Raw genomic sequence first — 23857 nt, forward strand, 5'->3', positions numbered from 1 at the left:
GGATCATTTTGGGCTACTTTGGATGCTGATTTTCTGATATCTGGTGTTGTTCTTCGCGAACGCGAAGAAGAATTTGGCTTCTGGAAGTTTGTTCTTCGCGTTCGCGAAGAGACTCTCGCGTTCGCGAAGAAGGAAATCTCGTTTGCACAGGTTTGACTTCGGAGGCTCATATCTCACAATCTATAAGGAATTTGGAGATGATCCAAAAATAAAAGTTGTAACCCTTTGTGTCTAATTTTTAGAAATGTAAATTAATTGGAATTTAGATTTGTGTACAAAAAGTTATGGTAGTTACACTACAGGCTGTCCGGGGAGAGTTTGAAAAACTCTGCTGCACAGGAGTGACTTTGGAAGCTTATATCTCGCAATATATAATGACTCAAGAAATGAGCAACCTATGAAACTATATCCCTTGGTGTCTAGTTTTCAGAACATCAAACCATTTGTCATTTGGAGTTGTGTGCAAAAAGTTATGACCATTATACTAAAGGCTGTCTGGAATGAGTTTGGAAATCGTTGGTGAGGAATTTGTTCATCGCGAACGCGAGTGAAGGGTCGCGAACGCGAAGAACAAACCCCTGGGCAGCAGAATAAAGTCCAAATTCGTCCCATTCTTCCATTTTTGGACCAAGGAAGCTCAGGTGGGGCGATTTTTCGAGGGATTTTCTGAGAAAACAACGGGGTAAGTGTTCTTAACTCAATTTTGGTTAGATTACCCGAATCTATTACTAATTTTAGCATTTAATCTGTGATTTAAGTTGGAAAAGTTTGAAAACCCTCTTGATAGATTTGAGGATTTGGGGGTCGAATTGTTATCGGAATTTAGTAATTTTGGTATGGTTAGACTCGTGATTGGATGGGCTTTCATATTCCGTGACTTTCGTCAGATTCTGAGATGTGGGCCCCATGGGTGAATTTTGAGTTAATTTCGGATTTTTATTGAAAAATGTAGTATTTTCTTATGAAATTGATTCTATAAATTTTATTGACTGTATCGAATTATTTTGGCTAGATTCGAGCCATTCAGAATTGGATAATCGAGGAAAAAGGCCTACTAGTGGATTAAATTGGAGCAAGTCGAGGTAAGTATCTTGCCTAACCTTGTGTGGGGGACTTCCCCTTAGGATTTGAGTCTTCAATGTTGATTGTAGTTCGTGTACGCGAGGTGACGAGTGCGTGCTCGGACTTATTTGTGAAAAATTGGCCTTTAGGGTTCTTAGGTCTTTATATTCACTGTGTATGAATGTATTCTTGACATGACTGGGTTTCCTATTTACTAGTCTCACCTCTACATGCTTAACTGAAATTAATTGCTTCATGATTCACTCTTATTGCCTAATCGACTCCTATTTGACTTAACTGAAGAATTTCGCTTCTCTAATTGTCATGCTATCTTTTCATAGCTGCTTGTCTTAATTGGGAATTTATCATCATCTCCTCCTATAATTGTTTAGTCTTAAGTGAAGCTAAGATCATCTTTCCTTAATTGAATTGTCGGATATCCTCGTATTTGTTCAACCTTAAAAAGGAGTTTAGATAACCCATATCTTTGTTAACTTGCCTTTATTTGGGACTACTTGACTCGTGTTGATTCCCTTGTTATTTACTTGTGTATCGTGGGATCGTTGCTACATGTTAGTTTTCCCTTTGTTGAACTGTTCACTTTATGCCACCATTCTTTTCTGTGGTTATTCCTTGTGAGCTGGTCCTACCGTTTCTTTGTGATTTACAGTTCTTGAGTTGACTTACTTGTCGTACCTTGTATTATTGTCATTGTTGCTGTTGTACGCGTTGTGGTGATGTACGAGTTTTCTGTCGTGCTGTAATTGTATTCTCTTTGGTTGCGCTGCATATTTACTTTGGGACTACGGAACGGTATTCCGGGAGACCCCCCTGCACATTTACGTTTGGGACTACGGGATGGTATCCCGGGAGATCCCCCTGTTCTGCATATTTACTTTGGGACTACAAAACGATATCCCGGGAGATCCCGTTGCACATTTATGTTTGGGACTACGGGACGGTATTTCGGGAGATCCCCCTGTACTGGATATTTACTTTGGGACTACGGAACGGTATCCCGGGAGATCCCTCTGCACATTTATGATTTGGACTATGGGATGGTATCTCGGGAGATCCTCTGTACATTTACGTTTGAGACTACGGGACGGTATCCTGGGAGATCCTCTGTTATTATCACTGTGTTCTAAGCTGTTGTTTTCATTGATCCTATCCCTGTGTAAACAGTATATGTGCTGTCCGTTCTTGTCCTTATGCTTACTAGCTGGTATGAATTATGTTCGGACACTTGCACAAGCATACACGTGGCTAAGCACCCTTATCGGATAAGAGGCTCCTTGAGATTTCTGAGTATTGACGCACACCCTTGTTTATTTTCCTTCCATGTGATAATGACTCTTTTGGGCACGTGAGTTGTCAGTATGATTATGAGGTGTGATGAGGGCACATGATGCCAAGTGTTAGAGTTCAGGTATTGAGACCCGTATTGTATGATTATGAGATGAGGTGTCAGAGGGTGACTTATATTCGAAGGATATTTATTTGAAAGGGTTATATTTGAAAGGTATTCATTTTTAGAGAACTATTTTGGAAAAATATTTACTTGAAGGAAGTATAATTCGAAATGTTTTTATCAACTGAAAGATTTGACTAATTGATTGAAGTTGTTGGCTATGACCTAATGTGAAAGCTGCCGTAGTTGCTGAGTTATGACTTGTCCTTATTGTATTTGTGATTTCGAATTTGGGTTGTATTTTCTTTCACTTTTATGAGCTTTATTATGGTGTTCCGCTGTTACTTGCTATTTTCTTTCCTTATTGTAGTTTGTATTGTTAGCAATATCGCTTAGTCTTTATATAGATATCCTGTTCGGTTGTTTCTATACTTATACTTGTTCTGCTTATTAGACCAGTGGGTGTCTTGACTGTTCCTCGTCACTACTCCACCAAAGATAGTCTTGATACTTACTGGGCACCGCTGTGGTGTGCTCATACTATACTTCTGCACATTTTTGTGCAGATCCAGGTATTGATCGTTAGTAGCTGAGCGGATTCTTGCCGAGGAGACTCAAGGTAAACCTGTTGCTGCGTTCGCAGGCTTCGGAGTCACCTTCCAATTTTATATTCACACTGTTGTACTTATTTCCATACGGTTGTGTTTAGAAGTTTTAGCGAAACTCTGTAGAGCTTATGACTTGTACTACCGGGTTCTGGAAATTATAAATTTTGTAGAGATTTCTGCTTCAAGACTGTTAAATTTCATTTATTATTGTGGTATTTCAGTATGAGTTAGGCTTACCTAGTCCCTAAGACTAGGTGCCATCACGATACCCAAACAGAGGGAAAGTTGAGTCGTGACAAAGAACATGGCCAAAGCTGATTGGGATCTATTAGATTGCCAAGCTCTTGGTGTGATTCGTTTGATGCTAACACGAAATGTGGCATTTAACATCATTAACGAGAAGACCATTGTAGGCCTGGTGAAGGATTTATCAAATATGTACGAGAAGCCATCTGCTTCAAATAAAGTCTATTTGATGCGTCGATTGTTCAACTTAAAGATGAAAAAAGGTGGATCTGTCACGAAATATATCAATGAGTTTAATATAATGTTAACTCAGTTGAGTTCTGTTAATATAACATTTGATGACGAAGTCAGGGCATTGATTTACTATCATCTCTACCAGAGAGTTGGTCTACAACGGTAAATGCGGTTAGCAGTTCATCGGGAAGTACCAAACTCAAATTGAATGATATTAGAGACTTGGTTCTAAGCAAAGATATTTACCGAAGAGAATCAAGTGATTCCCCAGGATATGCTTTTAATACCGAAAGCAGGGGGAGAAGCAACCAAAAAGGACAAATTCATGGTCGTGGGAGATCAAAGTCAAGGAGAAGAGAGCAATCCAAAAATCGCAAGGACATTACTTGTTGGAATTGCGATAAAAAGGGTCACTACAGTAGTCAATGTAGAGAACCAAAGAAGAATAAGGAAGAAAATTCAGCAAAAGTAATTGCTGAACAAGTCAGTGATGCACTAATTTATTATGCAGACAGTCCAGTCGAATCTTGGATTCTGGACTCAGGTGCATCCTTTTACTCTACATCATGCAAAAAATTATTGCATAATTATATTGCTGGAAATTTCGGGAAAGTTTATCTAGCAGATGGCGAACCTCTAGCATTGTCAGGAAATGTGAAGTTCATATAAAGACTTCACAAGGCATGCTATGGAAATTGAAAAATGTCCGACATGTTCCTGGCCTCAAGAAAAATTTGATATCTATGGGTCAGATTGACAGTGAAGGATATACAACAATATTCGATAACGGGTCTTGGAAGATAACCAAAGAAAATTTGGTTGTGGAACGAGGTTTCAAGAAGGGAACACTGTATGCAACCGCAATACAGAGAGATACTATATCAATAGTTGATCATGGTCGTGATACAACATTGTGGCACCGGAGGCTCGGGCATATGAGTGAGAAGGGAATGAAGTTGTTGGCATCCAAAGAAAAGTTGTCAAACCTAAAACATGTTGAATTAGGTTTGTGCGAATATTGCATTTACGGAAAACAAAAGAGAGTTAGTTTCTCAAAGGCGGAAAGGACACCAAAGAAAGAGAAGCTGGAATTAGTGCATACAGATGTGTGGGGACCAACTCCTGTAACTTCTCTGGGAGGCTCACGCTATTATGTCACCTTTATTGATGATTCCACAAGAAAGGTATGTGTTTATTTTCTGAAAAATAAATCTGATGTGTTTGTTACCTTTAAAAGATGGAAAGCTGAAGTTGAAATCAGACAAGTCTAAAGTAAAAATGTCTGAAGTCTGAAAAGGAGGAGAGTATGTTATTCAAGAGTTTAAAGCATTCTGCTCTGAGAATCGGATCAAAATGATTAAGACAGTTTTTGGAACACCGAAACAAAATGGTGTTGCTGAGAGGATGAACGAGCCAGAACTATGAGAATACATTCTGGATTGCCGAAGTATTTTTGGGCTGAGGTTGTTGACACAGCAACTTACATCATAAACAGGGGACCCTCTGTACCGCTAAATTTTGAAATTCTCGAGGAGGTATGGACAGGAAAGGAGGTAACTCTCTCACATCTGAAAATTGTTGGTTGTGTTGCTTATGTGCATGTAAACTCTAATGATAGAGATAAGCTTGATCCTAAAGCCAAGAAGTTCTTTATTGGATATGGTGATGATAATTTTGGTTAGCGATTTTGGGATGATCAGAATAGAAAGATCCTAAGACACAGGAATTTCATATTTAATGAAAATGTGATGTACAAGGACAAGCTTGAAGTATAACCAACCAGCACCAGCAAACAGACATCTGAAACAGTTGAGTTAGAAGAAATCTCAGAAATGAAGTGGCTAGAGGGATTACAAATGATTCTAAAATTGAAGATGAAGTACCAGAAGCTGAATCTAGATCAGAACCAGAATCGGAACCAGAGATAGAATCAAATGCAGAACCAAATCTGGAGTCGGGATTTGAATCAAATTCGTGATCAGTTACTCTTGAACCTACATTAAGGAGATCTAAAAGAGTCACGAATACTCCATATAGGTTAACTCTCTCTCTCTCTTCGCTATTTACTTCTGACTGATGCTGGAGAACCAAAGCATTTGTTGAAGCAATGCATGTGATAGACTATGATAAGTGGAAGCTAGCCATGAAAGAAGAAATGAATTCTCTTCAAAATAATAAAACATGGATACTTACAAAGTTACCAAAAGGAAAGAAGACATTGCAAAATAAGCGGGTGTATAGGGTCAAGGAAGAGCATGACGGTAAGAAGAGATACAAAACACGATTAGTAGTAAAAGGTTTTCAGCAGAAGGAAGGAATTGACTACACCGAGATCTTCTCTCCTGTAGTCAAAGTAACCACTATCAGGTTGGTGCTAATTATTGTAGCTGCAAAAAAATTTCATTTGGAGCAGCTAGATGTTAAAACTGCGCTTTCTTGCATGGTGATCTTGAAGAAGTCATCTACATGAAGCAACCTGAAGGTTTTCAAGTTTCTGGTAAAGAAAACCTTGTATGTAAGTTGAAGAAGAGTTTGTATGGTTTGAAATAAGCTCCCCGATAATGGTACAAGAAATTTGATGGATTCATGCATAACAATGGTTTTACACGATATGAGATGGACCATTGCTGTTATATCAAAAATTTTGATGAATCCTATATCATTTTACTGTTGTACGTTGATGATATGCTAACTGCAAGATCTAGTATAAATGAGATCAATAGGGTTAAGCAACAACTGGCGAAGGATTTTGAAATGAAAGACTTAGGACCAGCTAAGCAAATACCTGGGATGAGGATTAGCAAAAACTGGTCTAAAGGAACCTTAAAATTGTCTCAAAAAAAGTACATACAGAAGGTACTAAGCAGGTTCAATCTTCATGATGCAAAGACTAGAAGCACTCCACTCGGAAGCCATCTTAATCTGTCGAATGACCAATCACCTAAGACAGATGAAAAAAGGGAGTACATGTCTAAAGTTTTATATGCTTCAGCAGTAGGAAGTTTGATGTATGTTATGGTTTGTACTAGACCTGACATAACCCATGCAGTTGGAGTTGTTACTAAATACATGTCAAATCCAGGAAAGGAGCATTGGGAAGGTGTAAAATAGATATTGCGATATCTCAAAGGCACCTCAAGGTATGGCAATTTGTTTTAAAAAGAGCAATATTATCTTACAAGGTTTTACTGATGCAAATTTAGGCGGCGATCTGGATAGTCGAAAAAGTACCACAAGCTACGTGTTCACCTTGGGTGGTGCTGCTGTTAGCTGGATGTCCAGACTTCAGAAAAGTGTTCCTCTATCTACCACTGAAGCAGAGTACATGGGAATCTCAGAAGCTGGAAAAGAGATGATTTGGCTCAAGAATTTTCTTAAAGAGCTAGGTAAAGAGCAGAACAATTGTGAGCTTTTCAGCGATGGCTAGAGTGCAATTCATCTTGCCAAGAATCCAGTGTTTCATGCAAGATCGAAGCATATCCAGTTGAGGTATCATCATATCCGAGAGTTGATAAGTGAAGAAGTTCTTTCCCTACGGAAGATACCAGGATCGAAGAACCCGTCAGACATGTTGACCAAAGTTGTTAGTGTTGACAAACTGAGGCTCTGCACCGCCTCAATTAGCCTTCAAGACCGATAATCTGAAGGCGCCACTAGAGAATAGCAAATCTTTTTTAATTTCTTTCTTGATGTAACATAGGTTTGAGGGGGAGATTGATAGGAGCAAACCTGGTATTGTATGTGAAAGCAACAAAAATAGACAAAACAAAAGAAAAAAAGTCAAAGAGAGAAGAAAAATGATAGGCGGAAGAATTCATCTTTGAATTCTTTTCTTATGATGTAAGCGCTTACGTCGGCAGGTTGAATTCTTTTCTTATGATTCTTTTCTTATGACGTAAGTGCTTACATCGGTAGGGTATTCAAATGTCTATAAAAGGGGTCTGCATTTTCATTTGCAGATCATCCCTCAACTTCTTCTTTCTCTTCTATTAATAAAGAGTTATTTTTTATGTGGCCGTGGAGTAGGCAAAAATTGTCGAACCACGTAAATCTTGCCTTGTCTTATCTTGTGCAATTTATTGCTTTTCTCTTTTAAATATTTTTCCCTTCTATTAGCCTGACACGATTCCCAATACGGTGCCTTCCTAAAATATCTTAAAAGGGCATCGTAAGAGAAAGCCTCTAAGTTCTGTGTGATTACTTTCCGCCAATTGAAGTACTTTCCTTCGTGCAGAGTGTTTTTGCATTTTGTTACATGTTACATTACACAATACAAAACTGTCCCCATAAGGAATTAATCTTTAAATATTGTTCCTATTTTTTAATTTATTGCCGAATTAGGTATCGTTTTCACCAAAAAACACAATAGTTCTTCAATATTAGAAGCTAGAAATTCTTATTTAGGGTAGAAACTGAAAGTTGATGATTGATTATTGCTAAAATCATTTGAATATTGGTAATTTGTGTTTATTTTTAGTTCAAACACTGATTTAGTTATTTACTTTGAAAATCTCAAAATTTCATTATTGGTCCTTACAAAATGTTGAAGAAGTCAAAGTAGGTCTTGTTGATTTGGTGTTATTTGACTAAATTGGTGATTGATGATTGTTTCTGTTGGTATTTGGAGGTGATAAACTGCGAAAAATGCATATTTTTAGGTGTACTTTCATCTCATACCTTGTGTGATTGCGGAAGGTTACATGAGTTTTTGTAGTGAATTATGCTCATTACGTGCATTCTTATGTATAGGAGCGAGTTGGACGAAAGATGAGCAAAAGAAATCGATGAAGGACGGAGAGACAAAAGAAGAACTTTGCCCATTCACTCACGCATGCGCACAAGAAAGTGAACGAGCTAGCTAAGAGGAGCTTGAACAAAATAATGGATTAAGGCAAAAAAGGCGAGGAAATACACGAGAGAGCTGGAAGGAAAAGAAAAAAAGAAGAACTTCGCTCGTTCACTCTCGCGTGTACACAAGAGAGTGAACGAGCTAACATGTAACAGCTTGTCCGACTTTGGCTTGGAAAGGACATCCCATACAAACCCTAAACTATATAAACACCTTCTTAAACAGTTTTTGGAGGAGTTAGAATTATTTTGGAGAAAAGAACATACAAGGAGCAAGGGGGAGAATTCTTCTATGAATTTTTCACTTTCTTCTTCCTATTTCCATTGCTGGTTATGAATTCTAGTATTGTAGTTTTATATACTATTATGAGTAGCTAATTTCCTATCTAGACTTTTGATGGAACCTTTTGGAGGATGAATTCTTGTTATGTTTTAATATAATTTAGTCTTTGAATTGTCTCTATTTGTTTAACTACATGCTTATTCCAGTTGATTGAATGGTCATCAATTGACTATACCTATTTATTATGTATTGCTTGGAAAATGGTACATATTTAGGAGGTTTAAACAACGTCACTCCCAACGTATGTGAGAAATCAATGCGGCGGGTTTAAATGTGGGTTTGGGAATAACAAAGCGTTGACGTGGTCATAGTGAGCGGTAAGATAATGCCAGCTTGCGTGATTCGGGAGAATATGTATAGTAAACTGTTGTAGTTGCTCTGAAGAGAATTACGACACCTGAAGTGCTCACGATCAGTAGAGAATACTTACGCGAAATTATAAAAGACGTAGCCTGAAGGATTCTGACAATTGAGAAAATCATAATTCTAGGCCTCCTTAATCTTGTCTCCAACCCTTAGCATCTCTAGTTGTTAATTTACTATTTTTATTTTGTTAGTTAATTAGTTAGACATAAGAATCTTAATATTTATAACTCAGGAATTGTTCGAGCTTGTCTTCTTAGTGATAGTGAACAATTGTAGCTAAACCTTAGTTCTCTGTGGGATTCAATTCCAGACTCTTAGATTGCAGCGACCGCTTATCCTTTTTAGGACTAGAGTTGGGAGAGATCAGGAGGCTCTGATTCAAATTTAAGATTATTTAGAGCAGATTTCAGGTGGTCCGATCGAAACTGAAATTGCAAAATTGAGGAACACTTGGTTGACAATACAGACAAATTATGTCGATCGACTTTGATGAACAATTTAACATATAGGTCAATTACATATAACACAAAGTCACGCTAGTCTAATAAACTTTGGTAAACAATTGAACAAGCAAAAAATCATACCAATACCAATTGGGTAGAATTTGTGAACAATTTAACAAATATGTTAAATATAGATACCACAAAATCACGGGAATAACAATATAGATACAATAAATATAGCTTGGTAGAGTTTGGTAAACAATTGAACTATCATAAAGTCTTACCAACCGCGTAGAATTTTTAGAAATTTACAATAGATACAATAAATATACCATAAATCTACCAATCCGATAGAAAATCCCTGACGAGCAATAAGTGCGAGCCGATCTGGAAGTCCCTTTCTAAATACATGTAAAAACGAAGGCAATATTTAAAGACCATCCCTTATGGGATCATTCTTGTCAATCACTCACTACACAATGCATTTGCAGAAGACCAAAATTTGGTTGCTAAATTTGAAGTTCATTGCTGTTCATTATGTCCCAAAAAATTAGTAAGATCACTGCCTTTACCTGATATGTTGTCTCTTCAAAGAATTCCTGATGGTTTATTCCTGCTATTCCATCATTTTACTTTAAAAACTTATATATAGTATTCTGATTCAATTCCCACAATAATGATTTTGCTTAAACCTAAAATGAAAATGTTGGGCCAAGTCAGTCCAAAAATACTCTCTCTTAACATGATGTACTATTATCCGCTTTCGCCAGATCCGCATGATTTTCCTCAAAAGGTCTCACACCATTAAGAGATCCCTACACTTTATATGTAGGTTCCCAATCTTTTCAGCTACCATTATGGGACTTTATTCACGCACTCGACAGAAAAATTAATCCCAGCTAATATCAAGCTCCAACACAACAAGAAGTAATACCAAATACAACACTGACATACATATTTGAAAGTCTTCAGACGGTACCAAAAAATATTACAGAAGATACAAGTGACACAACCAACACGCCTTGATCCCAAACAAGTTGGGCCGGCTATATGAATCATCACTTTCTATGTCGCTTCATTGAAGCCCGTTCAGTCAATAACAATAAAAATGACGACTGAAAACGATTCCTGTTCACTTGATACTACATTTCTGATCAGAACTCTAGGCTCTTTGCAGCTAAATCAAAAAATTGTTCCAGCTCCTGTTTTACTTTGTCACCAGCAAAAATAAAATTAATGGCATTCCTAGCCAGCTGGAACATCTCTCTCTTTTGTATACCTTTATGATGTAAAACAATAGTTAGAGAGAGCTTAATCTAAAAGCCGACTAGGTATATTGGCAGTAAATAATACATACCAAAAGCAGAAGAAGCAAGGCTGTACTCGCCAGATACGCTGGTAGAGAACACCCCTGAATCGTCAGTGCACAGGACAATTGGATGTCCACTATTATGTAAATCAGCTGCGCAAGTCAAAGCTAAGGGTTATGTAATTGGTTTAAATAGTTAATATCCTAAGTAAGGAAACAACTGTCTCAAAGTTCGAAAGTAATAACAGGATAGTGGACTGAAGGTGTACATTTCTGTTTTTCTTAGATTTAGATACAACAGAAAACAGTCTAAAGAGTATCAGAAACCTCACCAAAATGATGAATATCCAGAGAAGATATTGTTTCAGTCCTGATATTTGAAGTCAAGCAAATTTCAACCTACAACGACATAAAACGCCAAATGTGATAAAACTAGAAGGATCAGTAAGCCAAGAGAACTTTAGTCCAAAATCAAAATTCTGCATCTTGATTATCATGGTGGTATTGCAGATGGAAACGGTTAGCAGCATTCTTAACTCAGCAAATATACAAGGATATAAAAGGAGGAGAAATCTGACCTCGCATACATTTCATTCTAGAGAGGAGAAGGAAATTTGGTCAAATAATTTGCTCAATCATTGATATGTGTCACTTTATTGTATCAAAAAAAGAATGTCCTAGAGAAAAAAAAATAAAAAAAGAAGGGAACACATGCAAAATTTCTAACCGGTATCTTTAAGGATTTTAGCTTTGCCCATTCTTCCTCTCCAAAGCAACAAGCATGGCCAATTCTTGCGGGGAGAAAATCTAGCATCGCGTGGATTTCCACCAGATTAGGTACCTAAAAGCACTAAGTACCAAATAAACCAGTCAGAGAGATTACAGTAATGATACTGACAAAAGCTGGACAAACTAGCGAAGCCAGATGCACCTCGCCACAGTGAAGGGTTATCAGAAGTCCTTGCTCTTTAGCAAACTCCAAAGCGGGCAGAAAGGTTAGCCTACAAAGAAAAACGTATCCAGAAATTCAAAGCTTTATAGGCTATATCGTCAATGCAAGGCAAAATTAGTATGCAATAGAAAAATCTTTTTCAAGCAAAATAGTACCATTCACCAATGATAGGATTGCCGGATAGGTCAATACCCACTACCCCTTGATGTCTCATTTCCAGCGCAAGCTTAACCTTCACCAACCACAAAGAACTTATCAAGCCTAGGACTTTAAGTAACATATATAAACCTTTAACGTCTTTATGCATCAGATACAGAAACATACTGTTTCCGTTGCAGCTTCAGTGGATTCACGACGATCAATACTAAGTAGAAGTCTGACAAATATTTTCTTTCTTTCTGTTCCATTGCTAGCATAACCATCACTCCGAGCATAAATACCGCCATTAGCTTGAGAATCAATACTAGGTTCATTTAAAAAATCAACCTCGACGGTAGTAACAGCTCTTAAACCCTCCAAAACTGCTTCTATGTATGACCTCTTGTTCATCCCTTTGGAAACATTCTTCTGCATTCAGAAAAGACATATATATAAAATAAGATCTATAAATATCAGAATTGTATCTTATGAACGAACTTGAACAGTAATATGTGAAGAAGCCTTTTGCAGTTGTGAACTAATTGAACTTAACACCCTTTTCAGCAAACCAATTTCCTTAAAAAGTAGGAACAGGATACACGGGATCAAATATGTAAAGATGCATTTGCATTCATATTTCCCGTTTATATATTCTTTTAACACAGTCATTTCCAGAAACTAGTGGTAATGAGCTACGCGAAGCTAACAGAAAAACAACATGTCAAGCATCTGGTTCACTTAATTCTACCGTGCTATGCTTGCTAATTATAATCTCAATCTTCAAACGCCGAGCACACTCCAGCTGAAAGCTGATTTGTCACAATCCTCCTAATTAATTCACTGTAAATAGAAAACAACAACTACGCCTCAATCCCAAACAAGTTGGAATCAGCTATATGAATTTTTACTGACCACATTACTCCATTTTACAAATACTTTTTATCTCATTGTAAATACAAGCACAATAATTATATAAATTAGGAACCTATCAATCAAGCTGATGTAAAAATTCAAGTACCTTTGGAGTTGTCCTTAGCTCCAAGTATACAACATTTTCAGCAGCAAAATCTTCAATTACCTGATTTTTGATGGACATGATAACAAAGAGAATCAAATAACTGCAACATACATTACGCGAAATTAAGTCTGGACTACTGCACTAACAGAGTACCTCTTTAGTAATTCTGGTTACAGTTTCATGGTCAGTTGTAAGAATGTGAATCAAATCAAACAATTTGAAGACTTCAGAAAGGGAACGATCATCTGAATCACATAGCTCAAGGAAAGTTTCAAGATACCAAAAAATAATTAAAAAAAGGAGCTAATAATATTCTTATTAAAAGCACAAGATTAAAATTGGCTTACGTTTTACAATAACGTGCTCCACATCAGGGAAACTTACGAGACCCTTGTCACCCAATTCTCTAGCAAGTTCCCTGAAAAATAAATAATAGACCAACAGAGAAGTTTTTTAGCATATACGACTAAACCAAGACCAAATGCCAAAACAGAATTTAAAGCAAGGGAACGACAAGGAATAGAAATACAAGGATTAGTAATGTATGGATTGTTTATGTGGTAATAATGTTATACAAGAACCACTTACTTTAAAGGCATTGTTTCCTTTAAATAGTCTAATACACGTATTTTTATTTCACATTTTAACCCCACATAAAACAATAAAAAGATAACTTATGCGAGTATTATTTATAAGAAAATGCAAAATTGTGACCAAACGTTGTATATGCTAAAAACTAAACAAAGTATTGGTTATGCTGAACTTAATGAGGAGATTAATTCTCCAACTCAAGCAACAAAACTGGCTCTGAAATATTAAGATTATATATCCCAGCAAGAGAAAATAACCAAAATGGTTGATATAGGGGTTGATTTTAACTTGATCCTTCTATTTGCAAAAGCGGATCACTTATAGTTCGTGGCTAATAGAATCTAGAAAGGCTAACAGCAAAAACTCATTGTATGGAATGCCCCTTGAAAAAAAAAAGATAACAAAAGGAGTCCTAAACAATAGAAGGTTATATTAACACCTTGTTAAAGAAAAATATGGACACTATGTTGATGAATAGAGGTTCCTACTTTCCACATTTTGATAGAGTGTTGTCTCAACAACAGCCTATTGCAATTATGATCGGAATACTTGTGAAACTTTTCTTCCTATTGCTTTCAGCTAGGTGGAGCAACACGATTCAATTAAATTCAATATGGCGGAAAATTATTCTTCACAAATAGGCAAAATCGAATGTTTCACTGAATCCCTTGACATAATTCCTAGTGTAAAGGCAAAGGGGTTTCTTTTTTCTTTTTCTTTTTTTCTTTGGATCATAGGTTCAAATTCTAGTCGTGACATCCTAGAATATTTTTTAATCACCTTGTATGAATTCCTAGCTCCACCATTGACTTCTAGTTAAGCATAGAGGTTTTTCTTTTAGTCATTGTGGGTTAGCCAGTCTATTGGTAACCTCTCTATCCTCACAAGGTAAGGGTAAGGTCTGCGTACACACTACCCTCCCCGGACCCCACGGTGTGGGATAATACTCAATACTGGGTATATTGTTGTGGGTTAGCCATGAACTAGATGTGATCCACTTTTACAAACTTGAGGTACTTAACTCTAGTGTGGGATCAAATTAAACCTATTCCTACGCTTATGATATATTTTTAGGGTTTTAACCGATGGTCTCTCTGCAACATTAGATATTTTATATACATATTTTCATAACATTAACTGTTGGCACCCATATCCTAAGAAGTGAATAGTGCACTTGGTTGAAAGTCGAATTATTTAGCAAGAAGAATAGGGATCAATTCTAACTTAATACAATTTTTCCTCCCTTTTTTAGTAGTATCCTCTGCTCCCAGCAGCATACACACAACTCAAAATGCAAGCAAACACTACACAAATGGCCTTACTACTTTTTTTTGAAGAAAAAAAAAACCTTTTAACTTCACCCCAGAAAGATGGGGGACAAAACACGAACACCACCCAAGAACCATTATTTTCTTTTCTTTATTTGTTCCCAAGAATCCAAGAAGAAGTCAACAGATAGGAATATCTTTTTAAACAATTGTTCCCAAGAAATCAACAGACATAAATATTTGTTTATATTTTCCAAGAATCATATGAAGAAAGAGAGTAACATACAGCAAAGTGGAGTCTCTGATAGAGCCATTAAGGTGAGCATGTAGTTCAATTTTTGGCATTGACACCCACCAATCCATCTCCGAGCCACTGTCTATCTTTTTTTAGCCGAGCAAAATTCTAGTGAATAAATGGTGGAGTTAGGGCTCTGGCAATTCTTGCAGATAAATACAAAGTGATGCAGAAGAAAAGATTCTGCTCAATCATGTGATATCATAAAGGAACACCAAAAGGGCAGTAAAAAAAAAACCAATCTTTTTTTTTTAAGGAAAAAGGTCATACTCATTGTGCCACGTATTTTTGGATCCTTTCTCATAGAGGGAAGAAATAGTTTCGAGATTCTAATTTACTATCTTCATTCAGTAGTTGTCCATTTCAGATTTTTCACGTCCTTAAAAAATAATAAATAAAATACATAATTTATCATAATATTTATATTAATTGATATATAATTTTAATAGATCTAAAAAATAATTTGAAATGAGTAATTAATGCTAAGGGCAAAATAGGAAAAATAAATTATTTTTCTCTTGATATGCAAAAAGTGACTAGTAAAAATAAAATTAATTTTTAGAATAGTTGATAACTAAAAGTGAACGGAAGGAGTACTACTTTACTCCTTCCATGTCCATTATGAGTTATGCACACGCTTAAAAATTAATGAATGAAGTGCATAATTTATCATTATACCTATGTATTAATTGATGCATATTTTTAATGAATTAGAAAATGATTTGAACTGAGTAATTAATATTATGGGTATAACAGGAAAAAGAAATTATCTTATCTTGATATGCTAAAATTGACAAGTAAAAGTATAAATTTATTTTTAGAATACTTCACAAGTAAAAGTGAACGAAAGGAGTATTATTTATATTATTTAATTAATTATTTTAATATATATTATCGGATGGATAAATCTGCTTAGAGCCCGTTTGGATTAGCTGATTTGAAGTAGATGATAAGCATTAGGTGCTGAAAAGCACTTTTAAGTGCTGAAATTGATTTAATAAATAAGCAGTTACGTGTTTGGATACAAGTGCTGAAATTGATAATAAGCTGTTGCAGTATTTTATAAAAAATGCTAATAAGCTCTTTTTCTGTTAAAATGACTTAAATAACCTTAGAACTATTTACACTTATAAGGGCGTAATTTCTTTAGATTCCAAATCGTTTCAAATACAAAATATTATATTTGTCATGTTATTTTAAATATAATTGTACTTAGATAAGATAATTTTTATGATAAATATAATTTATTTTATGAGAAGCATATAATCATAAGTTATAATAATTAATAAATTGACAAAAGTTTCTCAGTAAAATATAAACCTAAATAGGACAAAATATTTGAAGAGAAACAAACACTATCTTCATCACCACAACACTTTGAAAGCAATACACCAAAAATTTGATGTGTCTCCATTCATTACATACAATTCAAAGATTAATACACAATTATATAGATACAAATATGCAAAGGAATAGACAATTTGCTTATCTTAAATAGTCAATGTGAATTGCAGACTTGAAGAGGCAGGAGGGGATGGGGGTTTAGGTTGAAACAATACTTAATGCAGTGAGTATCTAAGAGTTTTGTTCTAAAAAAGAATATTTTAAGGATCAAATAGTAAAAATCTTGGTCAAACTTAAAGTGCTTATAAGCTAAAAATTCATAAGTTGGGGGTGATCAGCTTATGGCTTTTGGCTTATTTTGACTTATAAGCACTTTTAATTTTACCAAACGCGTAGATAAATCAAAAAGTGCTTATAAGCTAATTTGACCAGCTTATAAGCTTAGCCAAACACCCTCTTAATCATTGCACCGGCCTCTCGTTTGGTAACTTAAAAGAAAGAGGAAACAACACAAAATACCATAAACACCAAAATATTTACGAGTTCTTGCCTAGTTTTAAACTTGTTACAATATATACCTATCTAGCTAAGACTAATTTCCCACCAACCCATCCCCCAATCTTCTTTGACCATTTGATAAATTTTCCTTCTTAGTTTAAAGATTCATGTAAACACCACCATAAACCTCCATAGTCGTTGCCAAGAGTAGCAATAACTTGAATACTACGAAAATTCAGATTTAATCGACGTAAGTTCGCAAATGAGATTATTTTGAGATTATAAGCATTATGCTATTTCAAACAAGTAATGAGTAAATTCGTGAAGGTGCGAGGGTAAGCAAATCAAAGAAAATAAATTTCGTCAAAGTTGGCATGTTGCGATAAAATATGTCCCGAACTAAAATACTCGATATTTATGGACTAGTGCCATACAAGGTACCACATGACCACGATAGTAAGGTGTATAAGGTGTGTTAAAAGTAAGTAGTATTTCAAGTAATTTGAGATAATTCCTAATAGTGTGGATAAATAGATAATTATTGGTTAATGGGGATTACAATTAATTAAGGAACTAAGTGGTTTGGAAATTGTGATAAGGATAAGTCCCCTCCCCATGTGGCAGCAAACCACCTTATCATTCATGACTCATTAAGTCATTAGATAAGGTGGCAAATTATGGGATATAGTGGATGCCACATCCACATATAAGGCATCCAAAAACCTTAAGATTTTGTAGGATGACTAAGTAAGATTTTGTAAGAAAATCTTTGCAAGTAAAATGGTAAGTAACGTGAGTGTTCAAAATATGCATCTGCATATATCACCTAAGCATGTAAGGTCTTCAACAATTCAAAGTAACGTGATATTTTGTAATTATAAGGAAGTACGGTGCAATCTTTCTCAAGAATATTATATGGATTTTCCCCCTTCTCCGATCCGCCATTACGTGGTTCATCGCGATTGGATGTGTTAGAAGGATTGTCAAAAGAATCGGCTCAGGTATGTTAAGGCTAAGCTCTTCCTTCATTTTGGCATGATCTCGTAATTACACGAGTTTGATAACGAGGCATAAAGAAAAATTCATATCCCGAAATTTACGTATATTTTGCTAGTCTCGCAAGTTACCTATATTTTTCTAGTTTTGTAAGTTACAATATTCTCTTTATCGAGACTTCATATTCATTTGAGTATTTCCTTCTTCCAGTCAAGAGAGCAGAGAGTTCATATATACAGTATTTCATTACCATCGAGCTATAATCGATAGGCAGGCCCCTATTGGGCGACCTCAAATCAGATGGTAAGTTATATACCGAGCCTACTGTGGTCGAGCGCCTATGAGGGAGCCTAGTTGGTCGAGATACAGAGTCTAGTATGCCCGAGAGCCTATGAGCGAGCCTACTACGACAGAGCAGTTTTATATGTATATATATATATATATATATATATATATATATACCGAGCCTCATAGGGCCGAACATCTATTTTACTTACTATATTGAGAGAGTTGGGTTAGTATCAGTAGGGGAGCATATCTTCAGATTATCTTTGACTCCCAGTTACTTTTAGTTATTATATTATCAGTTCAGTTTCAGCTTTCTGTATATTGCCTTGCATACTCGGTACATTATTTCGTACTGACGTCCCTTTTTCTGGGGGCGCTGCATTTCATGCGTGCAGGTTCAGACAGACAGGCGTGTAGATCTCCTCATTAGGTGTTTCCCGAGTTCAGCTTGATCGGTAAGCTCTATGCTCTTCGGAGTTGCCGGATTTAGAGCTTTATGTACATTTTGTTTATATATGTATATACATTATGAGTAGGTCGGGGCCCTATTCCGATCACAATATATCCATCAGTAGAGGCTTGTAGACATATTCTGTCAGTTAGTGCAGTATGATGGGCTTGTAGGCCTTGTATGTATATTTGGTTAGGCTGTCAGCTGTAGTAAGTACAACGGCCTTGTCGACCTAGCTTTATATTGATATTTAGTCAGCAATCGCAGTTGTCTTGAAATGTGGCCCATGGCCAAAGTATGACAACAAATGTTCAGATTCCCTTAGTCGTAAGTTGGTACGCAAGCATAAGTGAGGCACCGGGTGCCGGTCTCGCCCCCAGGTTCGGGGTGTGACAGAAGTGGTATCAGAGCAGTTCTGTCCTAGGGAGTCTACAAGTCGTGTCTAGTAGAGTCTTGTTTATGGGTGTGTTGTGCACCACACTTATAAGCAGGAGGCTACGGGATATTTAAGACTGTCACTCTTTCTTCTTACTCTAGATCGTGCGGTAGAGCTCACTTGTAAGAATTTAGATTCCTAAATTTTATTATATTACATCTAGAAAGACGGTTGGTAGGGGATTGAATACGGCTGTGGAAGAATTAAGTCAGAGGAACTCGATTTTGCATCATGCTTATGATGAGTAAATATAAGGTCTTCAGCAGAACATATGGATACAAAGATGCGTGAGTTTCTTGATAAGGATTCCTAAGGCAAGAATGTCTATTCACTCTTACGGTAAAAAGGAATAAGAGAATCGGGAGGTAGACACAAGTTTCAGCAAGTAAAAGAAGCAAGAGGAAGAAGGGTATGAGGTACCTAGTTAATGAAGGTTAACAGTATTTACAACTCAGGCAGAGGAATATAAAACTTTTGAGTTACCTTCAATAGTAACAGAGGTATGTATAATTGGTCACACCCATTCCAGTTATGTCCTATGGGGGTCAACAAAAGCAGTATAAGAGAAGGACGAGATATCAGGATTTGGCTGGGGTTGGAGTAACCCAAAATGATAGATGAATTATTTTTGAGTTAGTTGACATTTCCGAAGGATATTACAAAGGTGCTAATAGATCTCCTTGTGAGACACCCAGATGGTGCACTCTAAAATAGTACAGCTAGATATGAGCACTACAAAGATAGGCACTGGAAGCCTTGAAGGGATAAATATTACCTTAGTGTGGCTCCCGTCCCTAGTAGAGGGAGAATGTTAGGCAACCCGAAGAGCTAGTAGATGGAGCAAGGGGAGGTAAAAGAAAAAGAATGTCTTGTTGAAGTTTTCAGAATAAAGTGATAGACATAAATATTAGCAGGGAAGTACGAAGAGGGTTAATGAAGCATTATGAGTGCGATGTGATACATGGACGACAACGGTAGAGTGATACAAAATCTATAGTCAAATGAAGAAAGAGACGAGAGGTGATGGGCCTTAAGACAACAAAAGAGTGTAGGCCATACAGTCACATCCTCATTTCGAGAAATAAGTTCGCAACTCTAACGTGACTAACCGAAGGAAAAGTTAGATCCTAGAGTAATAGAAATCAGTATGGACTGGTGAACAAGATAAACTAAACATGAATTAGGGGCTGAGTGATTTGATAATAGTCGTTATCATGAGAATTTCAGATTTCATTCCGGCGATAACAGAGTGGACAACAGAAGAAGATTCATGAGAAATCCAGAGAATGGTCATTCAGGAAGACGCTTCCCTAAAGCAAGCAATATGAGCAAAGTGCAGCTTAAGGGACGGTATGTGCCAGTTACTCTAAGTGTCACCCTCGGAGGTATGGAATTTTGTTATCCTTGGTACCAAAGGATTACCGTAAGGCGAGTAAGGATCATCAATAATGTGAAAGGACAACAAAGTTAAAGAGATAAAACATCTATAGGTAGAACGTCGTAGCTCTAAATCTTAGCACTCCCCAAAAAGGGAAGAATATGGAGTAATGTGGCATGAAGTCAGAATTAAGTGGTTCTAGTAATCATGAAATGATAAAGAAAGAATGGGGTAAAATAAAAAGGAATGAGATTACACTTATCCACCTCCTACGTATATGCTAAGATTCCAGAACATTATGCAAATGCAACGTCAAAGAAAGGAAGTAAGGGTTCCTGCCCGAGATGTTATTGATAAATAAGGAGCCAGTGTAAGACGTAAGTTAAGACAAAGTAAATAACCCAAGAAAGATAACGCGGGATAGTGATATAAGAATAGGCCAGCGAGTAGTTAGTAGTTGGACGAGAGGATATAAACAAATCAACAGATCGTGCAAGATAAACATAGTGAACCCCAACATATTGAATCCAGTCTCGCAGATAATGATATCGTGATCCTTGAAAAATATTCGGATAGGAGTGGATAGTTAAAGGTTCTGTATGAGTGTTACGGAAATAAAAGAGAGTGCCACGGGGAAACAGTCAAAATTTAAGCTCAGGAGCAACCCTACAAGCTCAAGGGCATGGAAGTAAGTAACTACGAATAAGTATAGGCAAGGAAGGACATTAGAATGTCCGTCGAGTATACGATATAATAAGCTCACAGCTTTACAAGAGTCAGAGGGTCCTCCTTAAGTACTACAATGAAATACTAGCTAAGGAAAATAAGGAAGAAGGCTTCAACCTAAACACAGTGATCTAAAGAGGAAATGGTCTTGTAACAACAGTCTCACAACAATATTATTATATGCACTCCATAAGGAAGTGGCACCTATCGGGGCTAATGAAAGGGAAGAAGAGAAAAAAAAAAGAAAAAAGAATCAAAAGGTAATATTTAAGATCATGTGAGTTGCACGGAAATTCCGGCATGCGTGGGAACTCAGATAAGCTAAGTATGCACGCAACAAAGGGGCAGAAAGACCAGGAAAGGTAATAGCTTACGTTTGAAGAAAGCTGAGAAGAAACGAAAGGAATTATTCAATCAGTGATCCAGAGTTAGTTATGTCATGAACGCACTTAAGATTTCGGAGTATTATCCATGCAGCATATATATTGACAATCATACAACCGTAGAAGACTCCGGTATAAGTTAAAAGAAAGAATTGTGCCCAGGGCATAGACAAAGGATTGAATTGTTAGAAGATTGTTTCGTGGATATTCCATAGCGCCCAGGAAAGGCTAAAGTAATAACTAATACTAGGAGCCGCAGATCGGAAGATAGCTTAAGCCCACATAAAGCCTGATCAGAAGAAAGAGGAAACTAAATAGTTACATCAACTAAGTAAATCAGGAGTTTGATCATTGAACCAAGAAAATTATGGACATAGTGATTGAGAACATTGCAGGATCATTCTTAATATCGTAGGTACAAGAGAGATAGTACAATATCCATATTCTATAATGGACCTACAATAAAGCCAGTTGGAAGAGTACCAACCTCATAAGAAGTCAGTATGAAGCTCCCACCGAATTATTATGTGCACCATAGGTGCAAGTATTATAATGGAGCTTCAAGTTATGGGCGTGAATTATACCTGTGTGGAAGAGAGGTTATGAAAGAAATAGAAGATGTGATGCGAGACTTTAAGGTAAGTAAGGTAAAGGTGGACAACGTACGAGATACTCAAAAGCAGAAGGTTGTGAATAATCCATACTTCAGATAGAGGGCTAGAAGCGTCGGGATATAGTGTCCAAGGATAATAGCAGTGTCATCAGTGGCATATCTCCCAGCTATGGTTTCTAGGTACTGAGAGATCTACTCAAGAGAGTAAAGAAGAGTTAGAGATGATGCGATGTCTCGCTTGGTGTTCCAAAATAGCACAAGGAAATCTATGATGCAAGCAAGCTGAAGGAAGGTTGCGAGTAGTGTAAATAGATATGTGTAGGTCACAAGCTAAAGTATGGTAAAACGACAAGGCTTTAGGGAGACAGGAGTAAGGATAAGAAAGGGCGTGTGAGATAAGTGATAAGAATGGATAAGTCCTCAGGATTAAGCTCATGAAAATAAGAAAGCTGATGGTTTCTCTAAGTTATAGAGAGCACAGTATAGCCCGAATAAACTCAAAGAGTCTAAGACTAGTAGCATTTAGAAGAAATGGAATGCTTTCCTGGTAGTGAAATAAAGGTGTGATTGCGATAGATAAATGATGACGTTTGGGCCTTCGATTGAGTAATGAATCGAAGAGGATTTCATGAATGGTATGGGATTAAAATGCCCATGTAAGGTAAATCACATTGGGATGCTATAGAATACGATTATGGAAGCATGGTTTCTCCCCTTAGTGGATCAGTCTAATCATTTTAGAGGTTCCCCGATAAGACATCGGCCCTAGTGATTATGTAAGAAGTTTCAAGTTATCAGTGGTAGATTATAGATCATCATTGAGGTGAATAAACAATGGATAGATAAAAGTTACAAAATATGAGATGAGATTAGGCCATCAATCTTAAGGATAAGCAACGAGAGTAACCTGGAGGTGGTTGCAGACCTCAGTAACGATAAATCGAGTAAGAGTTGTTGATACCCAATTTTTCCCTAGATATTTTTATACTCAAAATACTTTCAAAATAACATATATATGCATATATGAGCATACCCAAGTGTTTTGGTATTTTTCCAAATTTTTAAAGATTTTTTAAACCAATTTATTGTCTATTTTAATACTACAAAATTCAATAATTATTCCCAAAAAATTATCATTTTGTGAAAAATTCATTATATTCTCATATTTACACCAAAATATAATTAAGGTGTTTTTTGCATATTTTTTACAGATTTATTTGGCATTTTTAAAACTAAATTGCATATAATTGCAATTATAGCATATTTTACAATTAACAGCATTTTACAATTATAAAATCGTTTCCAGTATTTTTAGATTAATGTTTATACATTATTAGTTACTTAAGTTCTTTTAATTTGTTTTTAAAATCATTCTCACTATTTTATAAAATAATAAAAATAGGGGAAAAATGGCCATTAAGTGCTAGCCAGATTTTATTTCAATTGTAGCCACATTGGACCCCCAAATTAGCCCAATTTTAGACCCAATTAATCTAGCCCAACAACCCGTTTGAACCGACCCACCCGGTCTCCCACCTAACCCCTTCTAATCACAGCCGTTGATCTAAAACATCAACGGCCCAAATACACTCTTTCTTTTTTAATTTACCAA

General features: G+C 36.3%; 1 protein-coding gene and 1 long non-coding RNA gene across 3 annotated transcripts; one reads left to right on the plus strand and one right to left on the minus strand.

The window, feature by feature from the left end:
- LOC109225109 lies at positions 7524 to 8782 on the plus strand. 2 transcript variants are annotated; one of them, XR_002067849.1, is made up of 2 exons: positions 7524 to 7606; positions 8311 to 8782. It is a non-coding gene; the product is annotated as an uncharacterized LOC109225109 (long non-coding RNA). The 2 variants fall into 2 exon arrangements; XR_002067850.1 differs by having other exon boundaries at positions 7530 to 7777.
- Positions 10451 to 15339, minus strand: LOC109224848 (adenosine deaminase-like protein). The gene is made up of 11 exons (XM_019389403.1): positions 15124 to 15339; positions 13326 to 13396; positions 13132 to 13223; positions 12979 to 13038; positions 12147 to 12389; positions 11978 to 12054; positions 11802 to 11871; positions 11598 to 11711; positions 11203 to 11269; positions 10919 to 11023; positions 10451 to 10840 (listed from the first exon to the last, which is right to left on the minus strand). Exons 1-11 carry the CDS (start codon positions 15198 to 15200, stop codon positions 10716 to 10718), a joined length of 1101 nt encoding a protein of 366 aa, XP_019244948.1. The 5' UTR covers positions 15201 to 15339; the 3' UTR covers positions 10451 to 10715.

This window comes from Nicotiana attenuata, chromosome 4 (assembly GCF_001879085.1).
Source record: "Nicotiana attenuata strain UT chromosome 4, NIATTr2, whole genome shotgun sequence".
Classification (NCBI taxonomy): domain Eukaryota; kingdom Viridiplantae; phylum Streptophyta; class Magnoliopsida; order Solanales; family Solanaceae; genus Nicotiana; species Nicotiana attenuata.